This window comes from Sceloporus occidentalis, unplaced genomic scaffold (assembly GCF_023333645.1).
Source record: "Sceloporus occidentalis isolate IW3139 unplaced genomic scaffold, rSceOcc1.0.p SCAF_56, whole genome shotgun sequence".
Classification (NCBI taxonomy): Eukaryota; Metazoa; Chordata; class Lepidosauria; order Squamata; family Phrynosomatidae; genus Sceloporus; species Sceloporus occidentalis.
The window spans coordinates 3,586,329-3,608,919 of NW_028317036.1; the positions used below are offsets into that span (position 1 = coordinate 3,586,329).

The 22,591-nt window shown below is 38.8% G+C and overlaps 2 protein-coding genes across 3 annotated transcripts in view; both read left to right on the top strand.

The window, feature by feature from the left end:
- The window catches only part of LOC149287833 (rho-associated protein kinase 1-like), a 42,099-nt gene extending 33,056 nt beyond the window's left edge, over window positions 1-9,043 (top strand). Inside the window, exons 20-32 of the mRNA XM_089492383.1 lie at window positions 232-416; window positions 1,599-1,668; window positions 2,212-2,315; window positions 2,692-2,857; window positions 3,673-3,766; window positions 4,213-4,298; window positions 5,253-5,441; window positions 5,561-5,726; window positions 6,973-7,043; window positions 7,170-7,258; window positions 7,497-7,575; window positions 8,367-8,628; window positions 8,835-9,043. Of these exons, the coding sequence (XP_089348509.1) occupies window positions 232-416; window positions 1,599-1,668; window positions 2,212-2,315; window positions 2,692-2,857; window positions 3,673-3,766; window positions 4,213-4,298; window positions 5,253-5,441; window positions 5,561-5,726; window positions 6,973-7,043; window positions 7,170-7,258; window positions 7,497-7,575; window positions 8,367-8,628; window positions 8,835-9,043 (1,770 nt within the window). The remainder of the gene's footprint in view (window positions 1-231; window positions 417-1,598; window positions 1,669-2,211; window positions 2,316-2,691; window positions 2,858-3,672; window positions 3,767-4,212; window positions 4,299-5,252; window positions 5,442-5,560; window positions 5,727-6,972; window positions 7,044-7,169; window positions 7,259-7,496; window positions 7,576-8,366; window positions 8,629-8,834) is intronic.
- A 5,274-nt stretch (window positions 9,044-14,317) lies between these two features.
- LOC149287834 (ubiquitin carboxyl-terminal hydrolase 14-like) lies at window positions 14,318-21,890 on the top strand. 2 transcript variants are annotated; one of them, XM_089492396.1, is made up of 16 exons: window positions 14,318-14,333; window positions 15,365-15,510; window positions 15,811-15,843; window positions 16,282-16,386; window positions 16,603-16,706; window positions 17,053-17,111; window positions 17,264-17,394; window positions 17,492-17,572; window positions 18,094-18,176; window positions 18,543-18,657; window positions 18,823-18,888; window positions 19,020-19,112; window positions 19,685-19,813; window positions 19,943-19,997; window positions 20,924-21,031; window positions 21,739-21,890. In XM_089492396.1, the coding sequence occupies exons 1-16, from the start codon at window positions 14,318-14,320 to the stop codon at window positions 21,888-21,890; spliced, it is 1,476 nt and encodes a 491-aa protein (XP_089348522.1). The 2 variants fall into 2 exon arrangements, with proteins under 2 accessions (XP_089348522.1, XP_089348523.1); XM_089492397.1 differs by lacking the exon at window positions 16,282-16,386.
- The last annotated feature ends 701 nt before the right edge of the window (window positions 21,891-22,591 follow it).

The window sequence follows — 22,591 nt, forward strand, 5'->3', positions numbered from 1 at the left end:
TTTAAACGTATTACTCTCTAGATTGTAAGCTCATTGGAGCAGGGCCCTTCTCATCTGTTTCTGAATGCCATTTTGTTATATAGCAATCATGTTCTGTCTACCTTTTGTACAGCGCTATATGAAACGATAAATGATAATGCTATTCTTATGTATCAATGTATCGTCCACTATCCCTTCACACATGGTGAGCAGAACATACCTAATTCTTTGTGTATATACTATGTTTTCTAGGTTAAACAGCTAACACTGCAGTTGGAGCAAGAGACGAAGAGGAGGCACATGACGCAGAATGAACTGAAGGTGCAAGCGTTTGAAGCAGACAACCTGAAGGGATCAGAGAAGCATTTAAAGCAAGAGATAAATACGTTGTTGGAAGCGAAGAGATTGCTAGAGTTTGAACTGGTTCAACTAACCAAGTAAGCATTCATTAATGTGCCGAGTACTGCGGATGATAGACTCTCGGGTACCAAACATTGTTGCTAGTGTTGTGAAACCTAAGCCATGAGGAATGTAGCTTTTCCCCTTTTCTCCATGCTGTCCGTCTGATATGAACTTGGCAATTTCAGCTGCCAATTACATGTTTTTCCTTGGTACTCTATTTTGACAGCTGGTGACATAAAGTCTGGGAGAGAGCGGGGTAATTTACTTAATGAGTGGCATTCTTGGCTTGTTCTTTAATATGTTCCTAGCCAGTAAAGGAGTAAAATGATATTGCTGTGCTAGGTTGGGCCACACCAAAACACTTCTTTCTCCTACGTGGTCAATTATTGTATTGTACCAGGTTTTGCTGAATATGTTGCACTTTTTTTTTTTTTTTATATATATGAATTAGTTCATACTAAGGACAATATTAGACCCACTACTAGTAATTCTGTACTAATGCAGTGCTTCCCATTCAGAGCTTTAAATATGGATTTAGGAGAACATACTATTAAATCAGTGCATCCTTGAGCTTTGTAGAAGGTCTGACCAAAAACTTTCCATGTGCCTTCTCTTGTCTCGCTTTTGTTTGGAGGACGCTGTGGGAACTTTAAAGCTTTGCAAAACAGGATAAAAGTTTGGCTCTTCTAATTAGTTTATAGTACTTGCTGCCTGGATTAGGCACTGCATGAAGCAGTCATTAACACATTCTTAGGATATCCTATTATCATTGCAATCAGAAAAATGACTATTACAACCGTTCCCTGTGTGCTACTTGTAACTTTCTGTTACAAAAAAAGTATATATTCTAATAAATAGTAAATCCAGTGGTATAGATGACATAATGCACGGTATGTCCAACCAAACAGCAAATTGCAAAATAATGCCAGTAAAAATGGCTCAAAAGATGTAATGCCTGAAAATGTTCCTCTAAGGCATGACACTGATTATCAGTCACATTCAACAGTGTATTTTAATTTGATGGAAAGTGGGTGTTTTGCTGTTAATGTAGCTTTAATAAGCCGTTACTGCGCTCTTCCGTTTGAAAATAATACGATGACCACCTGTGTTACTTAGTTACCCAAGTCTGTCTTATTATAGAGATTCTAGTTGTAAGATTTCATAATTTAGAGACGAGTGCCTCTGTGGCAGTCTGACCATCTTTGTCCTTTTCCCAGGCAATACAGAGGTAATGAAGGTCAGATGAGGGAACTCCAAGATCAACTTGAAGCTGAACAGTATTTCTCTGTAAGTATATCTATTTTTGCAAACTCAATCTGTTCATTGCCTTCCTCTGGATCAACACAGTAGGGACACAATATGTATATAGGTTGAACTTGATGGACTTTGGTCTTTTTTCAACCTTATGAACTATGTTACTATTTTGAAAATAGTTTTCTAACCAAACTAAACCATTGGCTGTGCGAAATAGCATACATATATATTTTCCAAGTACTCCTTTCTTTTTGATACGTGGCATCCATATCTGGCACCACAAAACTCTTTATACTCCAGCATGCTTACCAGGCAGCCCAATGAAGGCATATGGGGACCCATTTTTACCCATTTCACATGAAGCCCTGTTAGTGTTGCTGCCAAGGTAGAAATACCACTGCGAATCATAATAGATCCTGGCAGAATACGGCAAAATGTTGTTTGGCCTAGTCGGGTTTCCAACAGAGAAGAACACTTGCCGTGTTTCACAGAGCCATTTTGTACATCAAACGAATTACTTTTCGTAAGCCCCATGGCAGTTTAATAATAAAACACATTTTCATTCTTGTTGTACAGACCCTTTACAAAACTCAGGTTAAAGAACTGAAAGAAGAAGTGGAAGAGAAGACCAAGCAAAACCAAGAACTTGACAAAAAACTGCATGAAGTTCTCGGTGACAAGTATGTTTCTAGATCTTCTTTGAAGGTCTTTAGGCCGTGGGACAGATGTTTTTCCTCACTAAGAGAGACTAATTAAAAGAATAATCGATTTATATTTCCAATAATGAAATATTGGCTTTTATCTTTAAATTAGAATATTGAAATGATGAGCGTATTGTACCACGCACATTTCTTATTGGTGTGTTTCGATCTTTTAGACAGACACCTTCATAGAGTATGTAGGCAATTTCTTGTTTTGTATGTAATATGCACATCATATAATCATATGCATGATTGTTTGACTCAATCATATGGGATATAAATAAACGGTGCTTTAAAATGTAAATGAATGAGATTGCGATGTTGCGAAGTACAGTGAATGCCATCTGTCTTGCAGAGAGGCTCTGGCTGCCCAGTTGGATCTGGCTGTTACTAAAGCGGAATCGGAACAGCTTGCCCGGGCGCTCCTGGAAGAGCAGTGTTTTGAGCTGTCTCAAGAGAATAAAAAGCTGTCTTCAAGAAGCAGGCACGATTTTGTGGAGAAGGACCAAACGATACGCAAGGTGTGAACTCTTTAGACACCGCTTTCTTGTGTTGGGTATTTAAGAATAATTAAAGTAAAGGAAATGGGTCCTGAACCGCAGAAGTTGGGAACCATTCACGTTAACACCGACTTCCTGATTTAGTTCTCTACAAAGGATTAAGTAGTAGCAGGTACTGTCCACGAGAATAGAAAACACATTTGAATAACCCCTTAGGATCGTTCTAACTGCTTCATTGTTGTAACCTCCGCTCGCAGAGTTCATGTTTCCTGCCATTGTGAAGCACGACTTGCTATTGTTTATAACCGTAATGTGTTCCAAGCTGCACCACCCAAGCCTCAGAGGTTCCCATTTAGGAACCTATAATCCAGTATAAAAATGGTGCCTACTGGTATGCTTGTAGCACACAGCACAAGCTGCTATAGTGTTTAAACATATCTGCAACTGTTGTATTGTAACACAGAACTCCAGGCCACTAATTGCACTCCCTCTTTGGATTGCAATTAATTTTAAAATCACAAGGGTTATTATTCCACTGTTTTGTTCATTTTGGCAGCTCTTACAGAAGGCATATTTAAGATTAACTTGTATATAACATTGTATGACTACTTCTTTATTTGATGTTTTAAATGGTATTAAAAGGTAAAAGCGTCATTTAGTTTTGGGTAACTTAGCTATGTTACACGTGTTACCTTTTTTTTTTTTTTTTTTTTTTTTTTTTACTCTAGTGATTTAAGTTTTTCTTTTTCCCCCTTTGGTTTCTATTATTATTTTCAGTGAGTATAATGCATATGAAGTCATTTACGTATGTTGTATTTTTATCTTTATCTCTGCAGCTGGAAGAAACAAATAGCACTTTAACCAAAGACGTTCAGGGTTTTACTAAAGAAAACACGGAGATAAGTGAAAAGGCAGCGAAGCTCGAAGAAGGTGCGTGCGTTCCTCCACAGTGGTCTATGTGAAATATGTTTGGATATGGCCAGCTAGTGGGTTATCTACGCTGCTGGCTGGTCGTATGTGTAATATAGTGGAAATACAGATTTCTGCATCTCAAAAAGTTATGTTGGTGTTTCAGCAAGCAGTTTGACATAGATAGCAGCTTGACTTCCAAGTGTGAAAGCAGAATAGGTTGACCTTGTCTCCATAAATTTGCCCACTAATCTTAGCCTTTTCCTTATTCTTTGGAGAGTTTTGTATTCCATGTGCTCGCAGACATGTACTCTTTATTTACTGTGATGTCTATGCTTTTGCCAGCAAGTCTCATTATGTTTGTGTATGAAATACCTTTGGGTGTTTTATCTCTGCAGCCGTAAGTCCTTTACTCTTGTTGTTAAGTTGAAATGTAAGTGATGTATATTTGGTTTACTTTTCTCTAGAACTTAGACAGAAACACGATGAAATTAGCACCTTGAAAATTACATACGAGAAAAGTATTAACACAGAGAGAACCCTCAAAACCCAGGTAACCGTGCAATCCTTTTTGATATGTTTGAATATACTCTTTATAGTCTTTATTCTGAGTTTTCTTTGGAGAGTTTTAACATTTTCAATTTCCCAACAACTGTGCAGTTACAGGAACCAGTAGGTCTGGCTCAGGTGAGCTGAGACAAGCCAAGTTAGGAAACTTTGATTATCGGTACTTTTCTTATCTTGGTACTTGCCCTTCGTTATTCATTTGCATATTAGCCTTTATAATGTGCAGCTATATTTTTATTGTGTTTAATCTATTTGTTAAAATGCTTTATTTATGGGCCTGAATGCTTCTTTTTCAAGGTATTTAGGGACAGTTACTTGTCCTCACCTCCCCAACAGGACAGCAAAGCACCTGTGCGTCTGGGTAGTCATTCATTGGCGTTTTTCTTTCTTTTTTTGCGGGTGAACATGGAAAAAGATGTGGAGTCATGGAACCGTTTGGGATTACTCCTTGGAGAAGCGATGTTTAAAATCGCTAAAGCTTGTGTGACCTACATTTTTCTTTTTCGATATTGACCCAATAAACGGCATCACGATTCCATCTTTTCCTGGCTCACTCAAGCAGCTTTCGTTTTCTTATCTGTGGTGCCCAAGACTGAATAGTGGAGCTCAATAGGTGATTTTCCAGAACTTCATACCCATTCAGTCAGTTTTTGAGATGGGCCAGGAAGAGTGAAGGAGCGTAGACACCAGAGATGGCAAAGGAGCACTGGAGAACCAACAACCTTCCCCTCCATGATTATAGGAGATGAGATATAAAATGGGGCGAGGGTGTGTGGTGTCACATCACTTTGTTGCTCAGCACTTTGGCTGCGCCCCGTGAACAGCACACTGTAAAATGTTGTGAAAATACAGCGTTATGGGAAATAACTGGATTGTCTCTAGTAATGATGGCCTTTTACCATGTGATGTCTGTATAAGTCAAATGATTGTTTGTCTTTAGGCTGTGAACAAACTAGCTGAAATAATGAACAGAAAAGATTTTAAATTGGACCGAAAGAAAGCAAATACGCAAGATTTGAGAAAGAAAGAGAAGGAAAATAGAAAGCTACAACTGGACCTGAACCAGGAGAAGGAGAAATATAACCAGATGGTAGCCAAGTACCAGAAGGAACTAGATGACATGTTAATGGTAAGACAGTTTAATGCTGCACATGGCAGGCTTTGCTTTATGAATGTTTGTCATTTTAGGTTTTTTTGGGGTATTTTCTAATACTTCGTAATACTTCATGTTAACTGCATATATTCCAGCAACTGACTGAAGAAAGCAGTAACAGGAACGACCTGCAGATGCAGCTAGACAGTAAAGAAAGTGATATTGAGCAGTTGCGTGCTAGGCTTGCAGACCTTCAGTTGCGTATGGATTCTACCAGCGTTGCCAGCCTACAGCCAGATGACGCAGATGGAGTTATAGGGGGTAAGTTGCAATTTTGTACTGTTAGGGGATATTTATTCAGTATGGGGCCTTCATTCATTTCCTACAGCAGATAATGTTTCGTTCTCTAAACATAGATCTCTGGTTTACTACCTTGTTTTTCATAAAGCGTTCTGATATCTTCATAGTTCTGGGCCAAAGCAAATATCTTACAGCTTATGGCACAAAGGGGCAAAAAAATTTAAAATGAGCAATGCAATACTATTATTTGTAATAATTTTAAAAGAAATTATTTGAAATAATGGATCAATCAATTATAATTCCGTTCTTCCAATGCTCTCTTCCTCTTTTGTAGTCTGGAAATTAACCTTGTATTATGCAGATTGGTAAAGTCTACTATTCATTCATTCATTCATTTCTCTTCCAAGAATGTAGCAGTGTACAACACATTCTGTGGTCAGACCATAACACGGTTACTTACGATCGCTCTCTGGCTAGTCTTGTATACAATTCTCTTCTGATTTTGCCAGCCAGGTGTGTTGGGCGGTTTCTGAACCCTATATTGTGTTTAGGAAAGCTCAAAAACAACTGCAATAGTCTTATGCGTTGGAATAGATGAGGGAAGGCGAAGGGCATATTTCTGCAAACGTTTGTTTATGACATTAGCAGACATATCTTGTTTCATTTTGCTAGCACACAGTGGTGTTGGTGGATCATCGTTTCGTAGGTGTGTGTGTGTGTCATTGCAGTGCCTTTGTTAGTAGTACTGGGTTTAGAATAACTGTCTTTGGGAGTTAGTATAGCAGTGCTAAGCATATGCAGTACACAAACCATGTGAATGGTGAATTTCTAATGATCCAACCTGTTCTTCACACTAAACAAAATGTTTGTCTTTTATTCTCCGTCTAGTCGAGTCTTCCTGCATTCCTTATTTCTTTCCTATTCTTGTAATCTCTGTGAGTAAATGGAACTCAACATTTCCTGCCTGCTATGTGTTGAACATCGATTGCTTGTTGCACTTCATGCCTTCATTTATGTTTTAAGTCTCCATTTGTATTTAGCATCACCTTTGGCTTCTTTTGTCTTTGTTTTTGAATTCTCTTCATGTTCGACTTGCGTCGTTCTTAGCGAGTTTTTGTTTCCGAGCATGAAGTGGCGAGAATCCAGCGTCTGCATTCTCTGCTATGCTGTTTTCATTCTGCATGTTACTATTTATCGCGCTGCGCTCCGGTTGCCAGGCAAGTGACAGAAATAACTTTGTTTCAATCGACTTTCTTTTTTAATCTAGAGTCAAGAATTGAAGGCTGGCTCTCCATACCAAACAGAGGGAACATCAAAAGATATGGGTGGAAGAAACAGGTATCGATCTTTTTTTAAAGTTACAATTCAAATGCATGAATATCATGAGGATCATTTACACTATACGCTGTACTTAACCGTTTAGTTTGGCTGCCAAATGTATAACAATTTCCCTTCTCTCTACAGTATGTGGTGGTTAGCAGTAAAAAGATTCTTTTTTACAACGACGAACAGAACAAGGAACAGTCCAACCCATTCATGGTACTAGATATCGAGTAAGTACAGTTAATGATGTATGCATTTCACTAACACTTTAAGCGTATTCAAACATACAGGTGTACCATTTATGCAGAATCCGATTATCTCTCATACCGCGTTCCTGCCAGGGTTGTGGCTTTTTTTCTTGGGAGAAACAAGCCAATGCATTGCTACTTCTACCAGCTTTTGTTATGCGTATCCATAAATATGTAAAGACTCAACAAGATTAATCATGCGCGTCTTGTATTTTTTCAGTAAGCTCTTCCATGTCCGCCCTGTGACACAAGGAGATGTGTATCGAGCAAACACTGAAGAGATCCCTAGAATATTTCAGGTAATGATTATATATATATATATATATATATATAATTCTGTTATCTTATATTTTGTTTATTTACCTTAGGTAAGATTAATGCTAAAGGAGTTTATTCACTAAAGGGATAGTGGTGGTTTTAACTCTTCATTATTCATTATGATGGGCCAACTGTAGCAAGATTTATGCAGCAAGAGGGCTGATCTGGCCCTCTCGATCGATCTATGAACTAATATAGAGCACAAACTATGTGCTAAAGGGAAAGAGTGGGTGGTGGAATTTAAGAGAAAGGCGAATAAGATTAGGAACTGATGGGTGAGAACGCCTTTTGAAAGGGACAAGTTTTTAGTTTCCGCCTGAATGTGGGGATGCATTTTATTATTGAATGTGTAATGAGACTTCTCACTCATTAACTATACATTATACAGGGCCAGCCAAACTCTTCCTGCAGCAGAGGTTGGGCCTTCATTATGTAATGGAACGCTATTAATAACACGTGTACTGAGATTGAATTCTCTGCTGCCTTTTAATGCGACGTGGTGCTGTAATTCCGTCAAAATCAAAAGCAGTCAGGCTTATAAGCTGTTATCAAAACGCGTTCCGCGTGGTTTATATCTGCAAGCTAGATCAAAACAGTGTGATCCAGTCTTAAACGCGTTATGTTACTTGTTTAAATGTAATCACGTAATTGAATGCAGAAGCCAAAGGGGGCTAGGGGGACACAAAAAGTCAACATTTAAGATTTAGAAAAAACAATTGACAAAACACCTGGGAACAGATATGTAATTATGCATGTGTTGTTCTCCTTGCAGATACTCTATGCCAATGAGGGTGAATGTAGGAAGGACCAAGAGTTAGAACCTGTGCAGCAAATGGAGAAGACAAACTTTCTCCATCATAAAGGCCACGAGTTCATTCCTACCCTTTACCACTTTCCAGCAAATTGTGAAGCTTGTGCTAAACCTTTGTGGCATGTTTTCAAACCGCCTCCAGCATTGGAATGCCGAAGGTGCCATGTAAAGTGCCACAGAGATCACTTGGATAAAAAGGAAGAGTTGATTGCTCCTTGCAAAGGTCAGTAAGATAATTGGGGAACAGGTAGGAAACGTCTGTGTTGTGTCTCATGGGCCATTTGGCAGTTTTTTGAAGACTATTGGGAATACAACTTTTTGTCTCTTTGCTAAAAAGCGAGCCTTCCGTTAGTCTTTAATTTTATTTTGAAATAGAATGTATTTTCCACATATTAGAAACACATGTTTCTTGTTTGTTTTTGTATCTAGTGAGTTATGATGTGACCTCTGCACGGGATATGCTTTTGCTGGCAAGCACTCAGGATGAACAGAAGAAATGGGTGTCACATTTGGTGAAGAAAATCCCCAAAACACCACCTACAAACTTTGTTCGCGTGTCTCCGAGAACAATGTCTACGAGATCAGCAAACCAGTCCTTCCGAAAGCCGTCAAAAACAGCATCCGGAAAAGCCAGGTAAAGGTGTTACCGATCGATAGCGTGGGAGAACGATGAATTCTCTTCATAAACTGTTATGTACGTTTGTATTCTTCAGACTCAAGATATGAAAAGTGAAAAACGGTTGTAAGTTCGCTTTTGTAATGAGTTGGGTTTTTTTTAAAGGGCAGCCATGCCCAATTTCCATTTATCTCAGAAATGGTCTTTAAATCTGATAATGTTAATACAGCATAACGCACACCTACTTTTTGTGCAAATGTTTAATAACAGAGATGGACAAAATCAGTGATATGTTCACCGTGCATTTTATTTATTTCTCAACCTTAAAATATCTTTTAAAATTTGTAAAACCCATTTTCCCTTGTACAGCTAAGCACACCTTTCCCCACGGTTCTGTGGATCGGGTCTTCCATCACATCTCGAAGCAGCTCAGACAGACAGCCATTCCTTCTGCCATCTGTATCACAGGTTTCAGGGTTAAGACTGCAGTTCCATTTCCCCTTGCTTAGCACGAGAAGCATGCTGTGACTTTTTTCTTTATTGCGGGTTTGCCTCAATGTAGATTAGATGAATTATTACTATGTAATGCAAGTAAAACAAGGCTTAGCTACGTATATATTCATATATATTTATATTATTCAAAAAGTGTCTGTGGATATCTATCAAAGCCTGTCGGTTGAAATGGAATGCAGCCTTCCTTACATACATACAGATCGGCGCTACTACATCTATAAATGGATTGCCATTTATATCGAAGGCCAAGCACAAAAGGGGGAGCAAATGAATATGTCTCAAAATGAGAACTGCAGCTATTCCTACGCAATCTGTGCCAGTTTCGCAAAGACTCCAGGTTCAATGTGCAAGAAGATCAGCGGCAAATTGAACTCTAGTGCCTTCACTTTACACTTTCTGCCGGCCTTACAATATAAACGCAGACAGGGGGGCAAAATTTTATAAAGTTGTTCATCAAGGTGAAAGGTCAAAACTATGCATTTTAAATTTTTTATGTTTTTGTTTTTATTTTTGCCAAGCCATATTGTGTTTTCATAGAGGCATTAGAAATCTTAACAGTACAAAACAAAAAATGTGTTTTGGGTACATCATTTCGTTTACTCTGTAATGTGTTGCCTTATGGTTTTTAATGATACAGAACATTAACTTAAAGGACATATAAACAAATTTGTATGCACTGTGTGAAATTGTAAATTATTGTTAGAACACTTTTTATTTGGGTATTGCTTTTGTTCTTAGTGCCTTTGAGTTATTTTACTGCCATGTCTGTAGGGACACAAGACCTGTTTTTTTTTGTTTTTGTTTTTTTTCTTTGTAAGGTTATACCATTCACTCCCTGGTTTAAATTTTTGTTAAACTACTATAACTAGAGGGAGAAATGTGTTTTACAAAAGACTGTATAGCGTGAGGAGAAGCAATCAGCAGCTTAACCTTTTTTTGTAATGAACCAAGCCTCTTCCATGATAACCAGCAGAGGATCATGACAGCCAGAACAGCTGAACTTGAGTTGTCTAATAGTAACCTTAAAGTATCAGTTACTACTTCTAAAGTAGGACTACTACTTTCATCTGAACCACCTTTAATGTCAGCAATCAAATGTAAATTCCCCAAAAACCTTTTTTTTTGTTTTTACAAATTGTTCAAAGACATATCTAATTTTTTTTATATGCAATCACTGATCAAAACTACCTGATATGGTTTGTTTTAATAAATCTGCGGAGCGTCAAAATAGTTCAAACCGTTACAACAATAATTCAAGAGTTTTCTGTTTTATGAACAGATAGTATAGGAAATCTAAAATAAAAGGCTCTTGCTGAACAGCAGAGATGATTAAAGATATGGGCAATAATGGTTGGTTTTTATAAATTATATATATAATTTTTTTTTTACCAAATACCTCCTAAGTAATTTATAAATTGCTTTGCAGTTTTGTGTATTACACAAAAAATAATAAAAAAACAAACAAAAAAAAGCACTGGAAACTGGTTTGTCTGAAGGCAATGTGCATGTTCCAAGTGGTATTGAATCCGCACTGATGGATATGTAATAAACATATCTGTTATTAATATGCTAATGACTGTGTGATCATTTGAAAAGAAATAAAATTTATTTATAGAACGACTGTTTCTTATGGCTAGTGTGTAGTGAATAACATGCTGCGTTCTATTCTGTGTTCATGGAAAAACCCCAAAAGGTTGGTTTTGCCATAAGGCCGTTTCTCTTGCATAATATATTCGGAAAGAAAAACAAAAATATATAGATATTTACACAGCAGTGTTTAAGGTTGGTGCTATAAAGTTATAGGCAATGCTACAACGGGAAATGACTTTGAATAGTAGAACGTGGTGGTGGATTTTTTTTTAAATATATTTGTAAGAATCCAAGCTACCTCATGGGTACCACAGGACACCTTCAGAGTTCTAGTGGAGTCCATCCCTCGATGGGTCAGGGCTGTTTTAAAGGCAAAAGGAGGACCTACACAATATTAGGCAGGTGGTAATGTTATGGCTGATCGGGGCGATTTTATATATATATATATATATATATTCAGCAATATACATACACTGTATGACCAAAGCTCTGTGGATATCTCTTCAAAAGATTGAGTTTAGGCGTTTCAGTCACACCCGTTGCTAACGCGTATATAAATTCAAGCACATTTTACTTCACTATGTGATTGGAGCTTTTTGCCGTTTTAGCATATATTTGTTATCCAGGAAAGGTCCCATGTTTAGCACCCACACAATTATATTTTTTTCAATTACAGGGCTTTCTCTTTCTAGCACTTTTTTTCTATAGTATGTCATGTAGTATACATTTTACAAAAACAGTAAAAGCTATATACACTCACTGGCCACTTTATTAGGTACACCTTGCTAGTACCAGGTTGGACCCCCTTTTGCCTTTGTGGCATACTTTCTACAAGGCGCTGGAAACATTGATCAGAGATTTTGGTCCGTACAGACATGATGGCATCACGCAGTTGCTGCAGATTTGTCGGCTGCGCATCCATGATGGGAATCTCCTGTTCCACCACATCCCAAAGGTGCTCTATTGGATTTAGGTCTGGTGACTGTGGAGGCCATTGGAGTACAGCGAACTCATTGTCATGTTCAAGAAATCAGTTTGAGATGATGTGAACTTTGTGACATGGTGAATTATCCTGTTGGAAGTAGCCATCAAAAGATGGGTATACTGTGAGCATAAAGGGATAGACATGTCAGCAAAAATACTCAGGTGGGCTGTTGAAATGATGCTCAATTGGTACTAAGGGGCCCAAAGCGTGCCAAGAAAATGTCCCCCACACCATTACACCACCACCATGAAGCGTTGATAAAAGGCGGGATGGATCCATGCTTTCATGTTTATGCCAAAGTCAGACCCCCATCTGAATGTCGCAGCTGGAATTTGACTCATCAGACCAGGCAACGTTCTTCCAGTCTTCCTTTGTCCAATTTTGGTGAGCCTGTGTGAATTGTAGCCTGTTTCCTGTTCTTAGCTGACGGTAGTACCCGGTGTGTTCTTCTGCTGCTGTAGCCCATCTGCTTCAAGGTTTGACATGTTGTGATTTCAGAGATGGTATCCTGCATACCTTGGTTGTAACAAGAGTGGTTATTTGAGTTACTATCAGTCTGCCAATTCACCTCTGACATGAACAAGGCATTTTCGTCCACACAACTGCCGCTCACTGGGTATTTTCTCTTTTTCGGACCATTCTCTGTAAACCATCGAGGTGGTTGTACGTGAAAATCCCAGTAGATCAGTAGTATTTTTAAATACTCAGACCAACACCAACAACCATGGTCACTTAAATCACCTTTCTTCCTTATTCTGATGCTCGGGTTTAAACTTGCAAGTTGTCTTGACCACATCTTCATGCCTAAATGCATTGAGTTGCTGCCATGTGATTGGCTGATTAGCTATGTGTTAATAAGCAATTTAACATGTATACTTAATAAAGTGGCCAGTGAGTGTATATATCTATGTACAATTTTACTTAGGATTTCTTCCACAAATTAGATGCCAACCCTGATTTATGTTCAACAACCTATGACGAATAATACCCCGCACGCGTAGGGTTTTTTTTAATTTTATATTGGGATAAAATGCTATCTAACATGCCACACTGTTTGTTTTTTCTTAATCTTGAGCTTTGGATCATTTATAAGGAATGTGTTATTTTTATTTATATATATTTGGAGTAGGAGGGACAGAAGTTTGGGGAAGACCCTTATCTATTCCGGTGTGACTGTGTCCAAGTACATAAAGCAAGGTCCATAAAGCCATGGTTTGGTGGGTTTGGAGTGGAAGAACTTGCCCGGCACACGCAATGACCTCTGACCTTAACCCTGTTGAATACGCTTGGGATGCCCATTGAACTATGTATTATGTAGAGTTAGGACAGTCCTTACAGGGGAAACTTGCTGGGAAAGGTCCTTCATAACGCTTGGTGAATTCAGTGAACGCAGGTCACATCTCCCCTGCCAACTCATGCTTTAGTGACAAGACCTCAAATGGTGCTGCTCTAGAACAGGGAAGTATGAATATTTTCAGTACATCGGAGGGGTTAATCAGTCCTAGGTCTCACCTTAGATTCAAGATAGCTTAATGTCTACCCCATGCATACTTAAGTTCTCGCACTTTATTAACCGCTTCTGCTGGGGGCCCACTCAATTTATCCACTAGTAAAGTAAAACGAAATCTAGCAGCTCAAAGCTTAGACTATAAGCCCTTAGATAACCAACAGATCATCTCCAGCAACATTACAGCGGTTCCTAAAAAGGAAACGCTCTTTTTTTGTGGAGAATTTGCCTAGTAGACTATTGTTTGATTAAATACATAAAAAGGAAGCAACGTCATTATTTAGAACGCTAAAATACGCCATCAAGTAGAAATGACTCCGCTTTAAGGCCAGCTGTTCCACCTAAGAGTGACTAATAACCCCAACAACAATTTCCACCGGAGCCGTGACTCTCACTCTGCACGTGACTCACGCGGAAGCAGCTATCTTATTCCTTCCGGGTGAACAGAGGAAGGAAGCTCGCAATGATTTGACAGACTCTGTGCTTTTCGCATAGTGATTGGTGGCACCGTCGGCCTCCCGGTCAGTGATTGGCTGAGTCACTTCTCGGCTTGTTCTTATTGGCTGGCATTTGGGTTCGCCGTGTGATTTCGCAGTGTCACCGCTGTGCGGGGCCCTGTTTGAATGAGACGTCTAGAGAGCGAGGCCCTGGCGAGTGGCAGACATCATCAGATTAACCTGCTATAGAGCTCCAATCCCACCATGCCCCTGTATACAGGTACCCGGGGCTCCGGGAAAGGGGGTCGGGCGGTACTCAGCCTTGAGCCGCTCGCTAAGAGACCGCAGTTACCTGTACGGGGGAGGGGTGACTGACATTTAGTTATTAGGAACATTTAGAGAGCCGCTAGGCTCCTAAGTCCCATAACATGCCGTTATCCTCTATACCTCAGCGTCACCCGCACACGCCCTTCGTTCTGCCCTTACACGGGTCGTGTTCTACCGCGACTAATTGTGTGTGTGTGTGTGTGTGTGTGTGTACACGTACACGTACACTGACGGACTAAGACATATCATTACATTAGTTTACCAGGGCCCTGCTCCCAGGCGAATATATATATATATACACACATACATATATATACACTTTTGGCACAGGATCAGATGCCGTTGTGTATGATTGCCACATCTGGCACATTCTCAGTCTATCTTTGCTTGTCCCTGCAGCAGCGTACATCCACATACATGCGATGTTTGTCATCATTGTGTGTCTGCTGCCGAAGCTGTTACGTTCGTGTGTGACAATCGCGTACAGTCATGTGTTACTACCTGATTTTTGCATTAGATAGATGTGTGGCAGCCGCGTCGTTTTCATCAGTAACGCCATAAATATTGCGTTGAAACAAAGTGGCGACGTAATGTGGCGTTGGGATCACCAAAAGTTCAGATATGTTAACTTTGTCTAAATATTTGTCACGCGATTCCCCTGCCCCTTTGCCGATTCCCCTGCCCCTTTGCCGATTCCCCTGCCCCTTCGCCTATATGGTTATGATAGGCAAGCACTGAAGAAACACAGCCGCTTTATTGCTCCAGATGACGTCTGGGCTTCCCGTAAAGATAAAGCCGCACCGCTCATTTGAATGTAAAGTTCTTATTTTGGCTGCAGGCTTGATAGAGCTTCTTACCGGCGTCGATGTGCGGATCGCTCTTATTGTTTACTTCTCTACGAATAAAGCAGATCCCATGGACAGAACCGCCTGCTCGTTTATTTATTGTTGTGAGTAAAGCGTGTGATTTCTTTTGCACTTCTAGTGAACGTCAAGTGGGGAAAGGAGAAGTTTGAGAACGTGGAACTGAACTCCGATGAGCCGCCTATGGTTTTCAAGGCCCAGCTCTTTGCTCTGACCGGAGTGCAGCCCGACAGACAGAAAGTGATGGTGAAAGGAGGGACGCTGAAGGTACGCTGCGGCACCAAGCCCACCGAGGATGTCTTAACAATATGTGTTTGTTCGTTTTGGGGAAGAAAAGCAATTCTTGCCATCTTTTTTGTTTTGTCTGTTAATCTAAAGCTTTCCATAGAAAAACTTTGCAGGCAACTCTTAAGAACTATGAATATGATAATATTTGGGATAAACAGTCTTTGGTTATTGGCAGCGGGACAAAGTAGCCCAAACCCTTTAATATATATTTAATGTCATACGTCTTATTTAATACCCATGTAAACATTATGTCCGTCTTTCGTTTTATTTTTAACACAGGATGAAGAATGGGGTAAAATTAAGTTAAAAAACGTAAGTACCGCTTGCGGACCACGATGTTTGCGCGTGATGTAGTATTGGAATTGTATTTTAATGCAGAAATGGGGTTAAATGTGAACACTTTAGTGTGTGGATTTACATTATTAGTAGTTTTACCTGCAACCTCTCTTACATATACAGTGTAGAATCTGAGAATCTAGCACGCATGATTACAATGTCATTACTGAGCTATTTAGCAAGGGCTATGATGTATACATTATGTATAAACAACGCTATATATTGTTGTTGAAACATGAAATTCAGTTATTAGCTACATATGACATTATTTTCCTAGGAGAAGGATACTTCCAGACAAATGATTTGCTTGTCTTTCACTGGGGGTGTAAATGCCTTTTTTGCGTTCATTAAAACGGTTTGCTTAGTCAGTAAGAGCTGCATCACAGCTGTGACTTTACATGAGTTTGCTTTCAGGACATGAGCTTTTTGATGATGGGTTCGGCTGAGGCTCTTCCCGAGGAGCCTGCAGTGAGGCCTGTGTTTGTTGAAGATATGACAGAAGAGCAGCTGGCGTCTGCTGTAAGTATATTATTATTATTATGTAGTGTTTTATATAGCACCATCAAATTCCGTAGCGCTGTACAGTAGATCTCATGTGCAAGGACTAGAGCATAGTAGTCTGCTGCTTTTTTGTTTATTTAAAACACAAACTTAATATAATTTGCAATACATATCCTCCTGGCAGTCAAAGGTCATTTGAAGTCATAGGTTCCTTGTTTCCTCTTTTCCATGTAGATGGAGCTGCCTTGTGGTTTAACTAACCTTGGAAACACTTGTTATATGAATGCTACAGTGCAGTGTCTACGCTCGGTGCCTGAGCTGAAGGAATCACTTAAGAGGTGGGAGAACTGTGTGGAGTTCTTTATATCAGTGTCTCCTGCTGTCCTTGGTATACGTACAATCCGATCGATTCAATTGGAAGTAGCTATCGTGTTCTACAAATCATTTCTAACGGTGTGGTTATCATACGGTTACGGGATCTGTGATGCTCTATATAACATTTCATATTATTGGTGCTTCCTTGTGTGAAAGCTTCACAACATAGGCCATGCTATGAATGGCGCAAAGGAAAATACTCCCTACAACCAGCCAAGCATTAAAGAAAAACTACAGTATCATTTCTTAGTTGTTTTCACATTGTACATTTCAATGTAAACACTGGTTTGTTTGTTTTTTGTTTTTAAGGTATGCCGGTGCCATGAGAGCTTCCGGTGAATTGGCCTCTGCTCAGTATATCACCGCAGGTTTGTGGTGCCTTTATATTTTTTATCTTAACCGTTACTTTAAATATCATGCCAGAACATTGCACTATATATATTAAGATACATTGTGGAATGTAGTATTAACCCTTTACGACGCACAGTTTTCAGTAGTCTTGTTTACCTCTTTTATACAGCACTTCGAGACTTGTTTGAATCGATGGACAAAACTGCTTCTAGTATCCCGCCGATCATTCTTCTCCAGTTCCTACATATGGCCTTCCCGCAGTTTGCAGAGAAAGGCGACCAAGGACAGTATATGCAGCAGGTAGACATTTTACTGTCCCAGCTTCTAAGTAGCCGCCGGCCATGGTTTGATGTCAGTGATTCAATCGGGGACAATCCCAACCTTGTGTGTTTTTCAGGATGCCAATGAATGTTGGATGGAAGTAATGAAGGTGCTACAGCAGAAGCTAGAACCAGCGGAAGGGGATGCGGATATGGAGGTAACTCATGTAGTTGTAAGGGATATTGTAACCATTTAAACTGTAAATATTAAAACAATGTTAAGAAATAAAACAAAGACACGTATTTCTTTGGAATAAAGAGGCCGTGGACTTTTATTTAGTTTAAAAAAAAATTCAACTTTCAAAATAACAATCTTTAACGAAACTCTTGGCCCAAACCCAATGATGAGCTGGCTGCAGCGAGATCGGTCTGTAACACTGGAGCACAATATTATAGACGTCCTCTTCCCCAAAACCTGCTACTCCAGCCAGTATCCCCTTCTAACGAGGAGGAGAATTTAAAAGAATACATTCTAAAAATCTGTTTAGAAATACAATGAAATCTTGGGTAGAAGAAGGTAGGAAATGTTCTATGCATCTGTATAATACTACACTGGTCGCTCGCCATCTCCCTCTTTCCTTCTTCCTCGCGTTTGTGGCAGTGCTGGTGTAACTCGTGCCGATCATGTTTGCACACCTTTTATGCATTCATTATTAAATCCGTGTTGTAACCATTTCAGACAGATTCTGCCGCAGCAGCAGCATCTGTTGCTAAGAAGAAGAGCTTTATTGATCAGTTTTTTGGCATTGAATTTGAGACAACGTATCCTTTTCTGTTTACATCCTTTTTTATTTTCTGTGAAATGGATTCCATGATTTTTTTTCCTTCTGGTGGCAGTGCTAAGATTCTGATTATTAATTCTAAATGTAAATTCTGAGATTATATATTTGTGAAATGTTTTTCATATACAGAGGAAAAAAATGAACTACTTTAAGTTTCATATATTGCAGTTTTTTTCTTGTGCATTATTTTTTATTATGTATAACCTAAATGTCATTACAAAAGTCTAAATGATTCCAATACATGTATTATATGTAACCTATTTTTATACAACATGAACTTCATTAAAAGATACCAATACATTTTAAGGACCCAATTACCAAATAATTTCCTTAATGGCACCCAAAGCATGAAATGCATTGAATCGGAAGAGGAGGGAGTCACAAAAAGCACAGAAAACCAGCTTAATCTCAGCTGCTTCATAAACCAGGAAGTGAAATATCTGTTTACAGGACTCAAACTGGTGAGAAATACCAACGTATCCGTTAATCTCAGGATCAAACTGACTGTCATTCAATTCAATTTATACTCTGTGTGATATATATAATGACATAGTGTGTGTGTATAGTATATATTGGTCATGCTGTCTGTAATATTCTGACACCTTGCTTCATATTGTGCCTTTCAGCGTCTTCAAGATGAAATTACCAAACATTCTCCTTCACTGCAAAGAGACGCTTTATATATGAAAACTGTGAGTGTTTCGTAAACTAGGAATATGGTCTGTAATCCAATGTGTTTTCCTAAGCCTCCGGTGTTTGTAATGTTGTACACTGATGTCGTTTGCTCTTGCTGTATTTTGTAACACGGATGTTTATATTTCAGGCTAAAATCAGCCGTGCACCTGCTTACTTGACAATCCAAATGGTCCGATTCTTCTACAAAGAAAAGGAATCTGTAAATGCCAAAGTTCTCAAGGTATGGATTAATCCCTGCTGCTCCTTCTACGATGTGTGTGTGTGTGTGTGTGTATATATATATATATGTATATATATATATATATATATATATATATATTATCCTGTGTTATGGAGTGTCCAGAATCTAATGCCATTGACTGCTTGCTTTGCACTGCGAGGTAGTTTAATGTAGCAGAAAGTTTGTCTTTCTGTCTCAAGTGTTTTTATATTGGGATTCATTTATTGTGTTTGTGACACTGGAACTTTTATTCCTTAAGAATGATTTATGTACCAGTGTTACAAGTTTTTGTTGGTATGACGCAGTTAAAGCACGCACTCTTTTATTAAGCCACTGCAAGGGAAATGTTGGGCTTCAGTGCCTCACGGTCTGCATTTGTCAGCCCTGCAGCGTTGTCATAATAACGGTAGACTGAGAATGATCTCCCGCAAACAATATTGTGTGATGTTTCTTTCAGAACGCTTGATTAGAAACGCCATAAAGCAATACACATTAAACCACATGTAGTAGTTCCCCTTTTAACATTTCCACCAAGTAGGCTCTTATTCTGTTGCTTTATTTCTTTCCCCTAGGATGTCAAATTTCCTCTTATGCTGGATATATATGAGTTGTGTACTGCGGAACTTCAGGAAAAAATGGTGCCATATCGTTCAAAGTTTAAGGAGTTAGAAGATAAAAAAGTATCTGCACAACCACAGAAAGTAAGCACGTGGCAAATTACAGTTCGCCGTAAGGGATGCATTGTTGCAAGTTGGCGCAGATTTAAGAGTTTTTTTTTAAATGGAATAAAAAAAAATACATAAAACATAACTGCATTTTTTTTTTTCTAGGCAAACAAAGTGGTGCAAAAAGAAGCTCGGTTTGAACCGTTTGCCTTTCCAGATGGTAAGTGCAGATGAACGATTACCCCATGGTAGTAATATCGTGAATATATTGTCTGTAGACTGAAATAATCTCTCACATAGAATAGAATACTTTATCTACCCAAACCATTGGATCTGTCTCATGAACTTGAAATCCTTTGATCTCTTTAGTTTCCCACAAATTGTGACTGATGTTTGGTTGTTCAACGTCAGCCTGCCTTATGTATTGCTTAAGGAACTACTTGAATCTAATATTAAACCAGCATCACTATGCGTTTAGAATGATAAGCCACAGTTAGAGGTGCTGGTGAAGTATATAGTTTTGTTTTAGCAAAAAAGTTTCAGAACGAACTTCGCAGCCATTCATGTGGGGACGTATGCAACATTTTTGGTTGTTGCCATGTTAAAATCCCAATCATCGTCTTTCTTGTTATCATTTGGGTAGTTTTACCTGTCGATGACACAAAAAAAGTAAAGGACACAGTCGTAGGTGATTGATCGTTTAACCTGGTGTTTGCACTTTGTAGCAAGGAGGTGTTTTTAAAAACCCAAAATGAGAGGTGTTAAGACATGGCTGAAAGCTTAAAGTAATCTTACTGCATTCTTAAGTGTTGTAAATTGGATAGCTTGCCATTTGTTGGTGTTTATCTTGTATTTGCTGTTTGGCTTGTGTTGCTGCTTTACAATTGTTTTAAGCCCTGGCATTTTCACTTTGTTGGTTACATCAGGCCAAGTAGTCTCAACCATACATGGACTTGTTTGTGGAAAAGAACAAAAAGAACATTATTGTTACAAACACAACAATGCGAACAAGTTAATGTCAATAGCAACGCAATCATGGAATGTAATAAACCAGCTTATTACAAAATTCTTTGCTCGCAGATGCTTTTCACAACCTATAATATATATATATAATGTAATACTATTTCATTATTGTCTCTTTTCCAGATGTTGGTTCTAATAATTGTGGTTATTACGAGCTGCAGGCAGTTCTTACTCATCAAGGAAGATCAAGTTCTTCAGGGCACTATGTTTCCTGGGTTAAGAGAAAACAGGGTAATTATATAATTTCATACTTTTTGGTAGGATGTGCATGGTGATCACCACCTAGTATAGTTTACTAAAAGTCAATTAATAGGGAACGTGTATGAATTTGTTACTACTGTGTAGTGAATCCGTGTTACTATACAGATTCAGCACACTTATAATGAGCAAAAAAAGTGACAAACGCCTCCTTCGTACAAAAATCTAAATAAAATGCTTAGGCCGATTATATGTGCTTGAGTGAGACCAGCTGTGCTCTGAATTCTAAGAATTCTTTGCTGAGAACATGCACTTAAGGACACACAAAATGTCTGATTACGTATTGGTTACTTCGTGTGGATGTGCCGGCAGCTTTGAGCACAGCCTGCATACAACAGCTGCTGATGTAAGATAGGAACAGCCATCGGCACCCAACCAAAAATAAATGTATGTTCAAAGATCAAGTACCATATTGTGTGCAATGTGTACCATATTGTGTGCAATGTGCTGGTTGGATTTGTAGCCAAACTAATGGGAGATAACTTCATATGTAGAAAACCTCTATATGCCTGTGGGGCACTTATGATTTCTGTATTAAACAAAGATCTGAGTGCCGTGTTGTATTTTAATGTTCCGTGTGAGTTAGAAGTGTATTTAAATGCATGTATGTTTATATTGTTACAGATCAAATAACTCTTAAGCTGCCACTTTTGCTTGCAAATAACTTTCCTTTCTTGTAGATGAATGGATTAAGTTTGACGATGACAAAGTAAGCATTGTGACTCCAGAAGATATTCTGAGGTTGTCTGGAGGAGGTGACTGGCACATAGCTTACGTTCTACTATACGGGCCTCGCCGAATTGACGCGCATGATGCGGAAACTGAACAATAATGACATTTGCCATTTTAGTCATCTTTACCTAGGTGTGAAATAAATGTTCCCTATTTAGGATCACTTAAGAGTCCCTTTTTATTTTTACCCGAGTACCTCTTCCTCTCTTTTTGAGATGGAATTGTGCATTGTCTGCTCAGTTCGCTCTACAGTTTCCGTGCTACCCGTTGAGCTGCGCCCAAACAATTTGCTGCTTGGGGGCAAGATGTAAAACCATATGTATTGTTGAAGTCTTAATATAATTAATTTTTAATTAAATATTTGAAAAATACCAATGCCTTGGTGGCCCACCCACTGTCCAGTGGTGCTTTAACGCTTTTTTTCCTTCTCCTTTTTCTTATTATTTGGGACTAAAAAATATTTATTGCACACCTAAAGCATTCATTGTTATATTGCATGGATGATGCCTCAGTACCAACTGTCCTTGCCTTTTCTGATAGGAAGGAGAAGGGGTGAATATTGCCTCATTGTAACAGTGCTGCTGCCCATGACATTTCTAATCACGTTTCCGACCTGACCGTTTGGTTCAAGCTGTTGCTGGCGTTTTGTAACTTCAGAATAAAATTGTGAACCATCTTGTGCTCTGGTTTCTTGACATCCCTGTTCAGTGGGAATGCCACCTTTTCTATAGTTACAGTGGATATAAAAAGGCTACACACCCCTGTTAAAATGCCAGGTTCTTGTGATTTTAAAGAATGAGA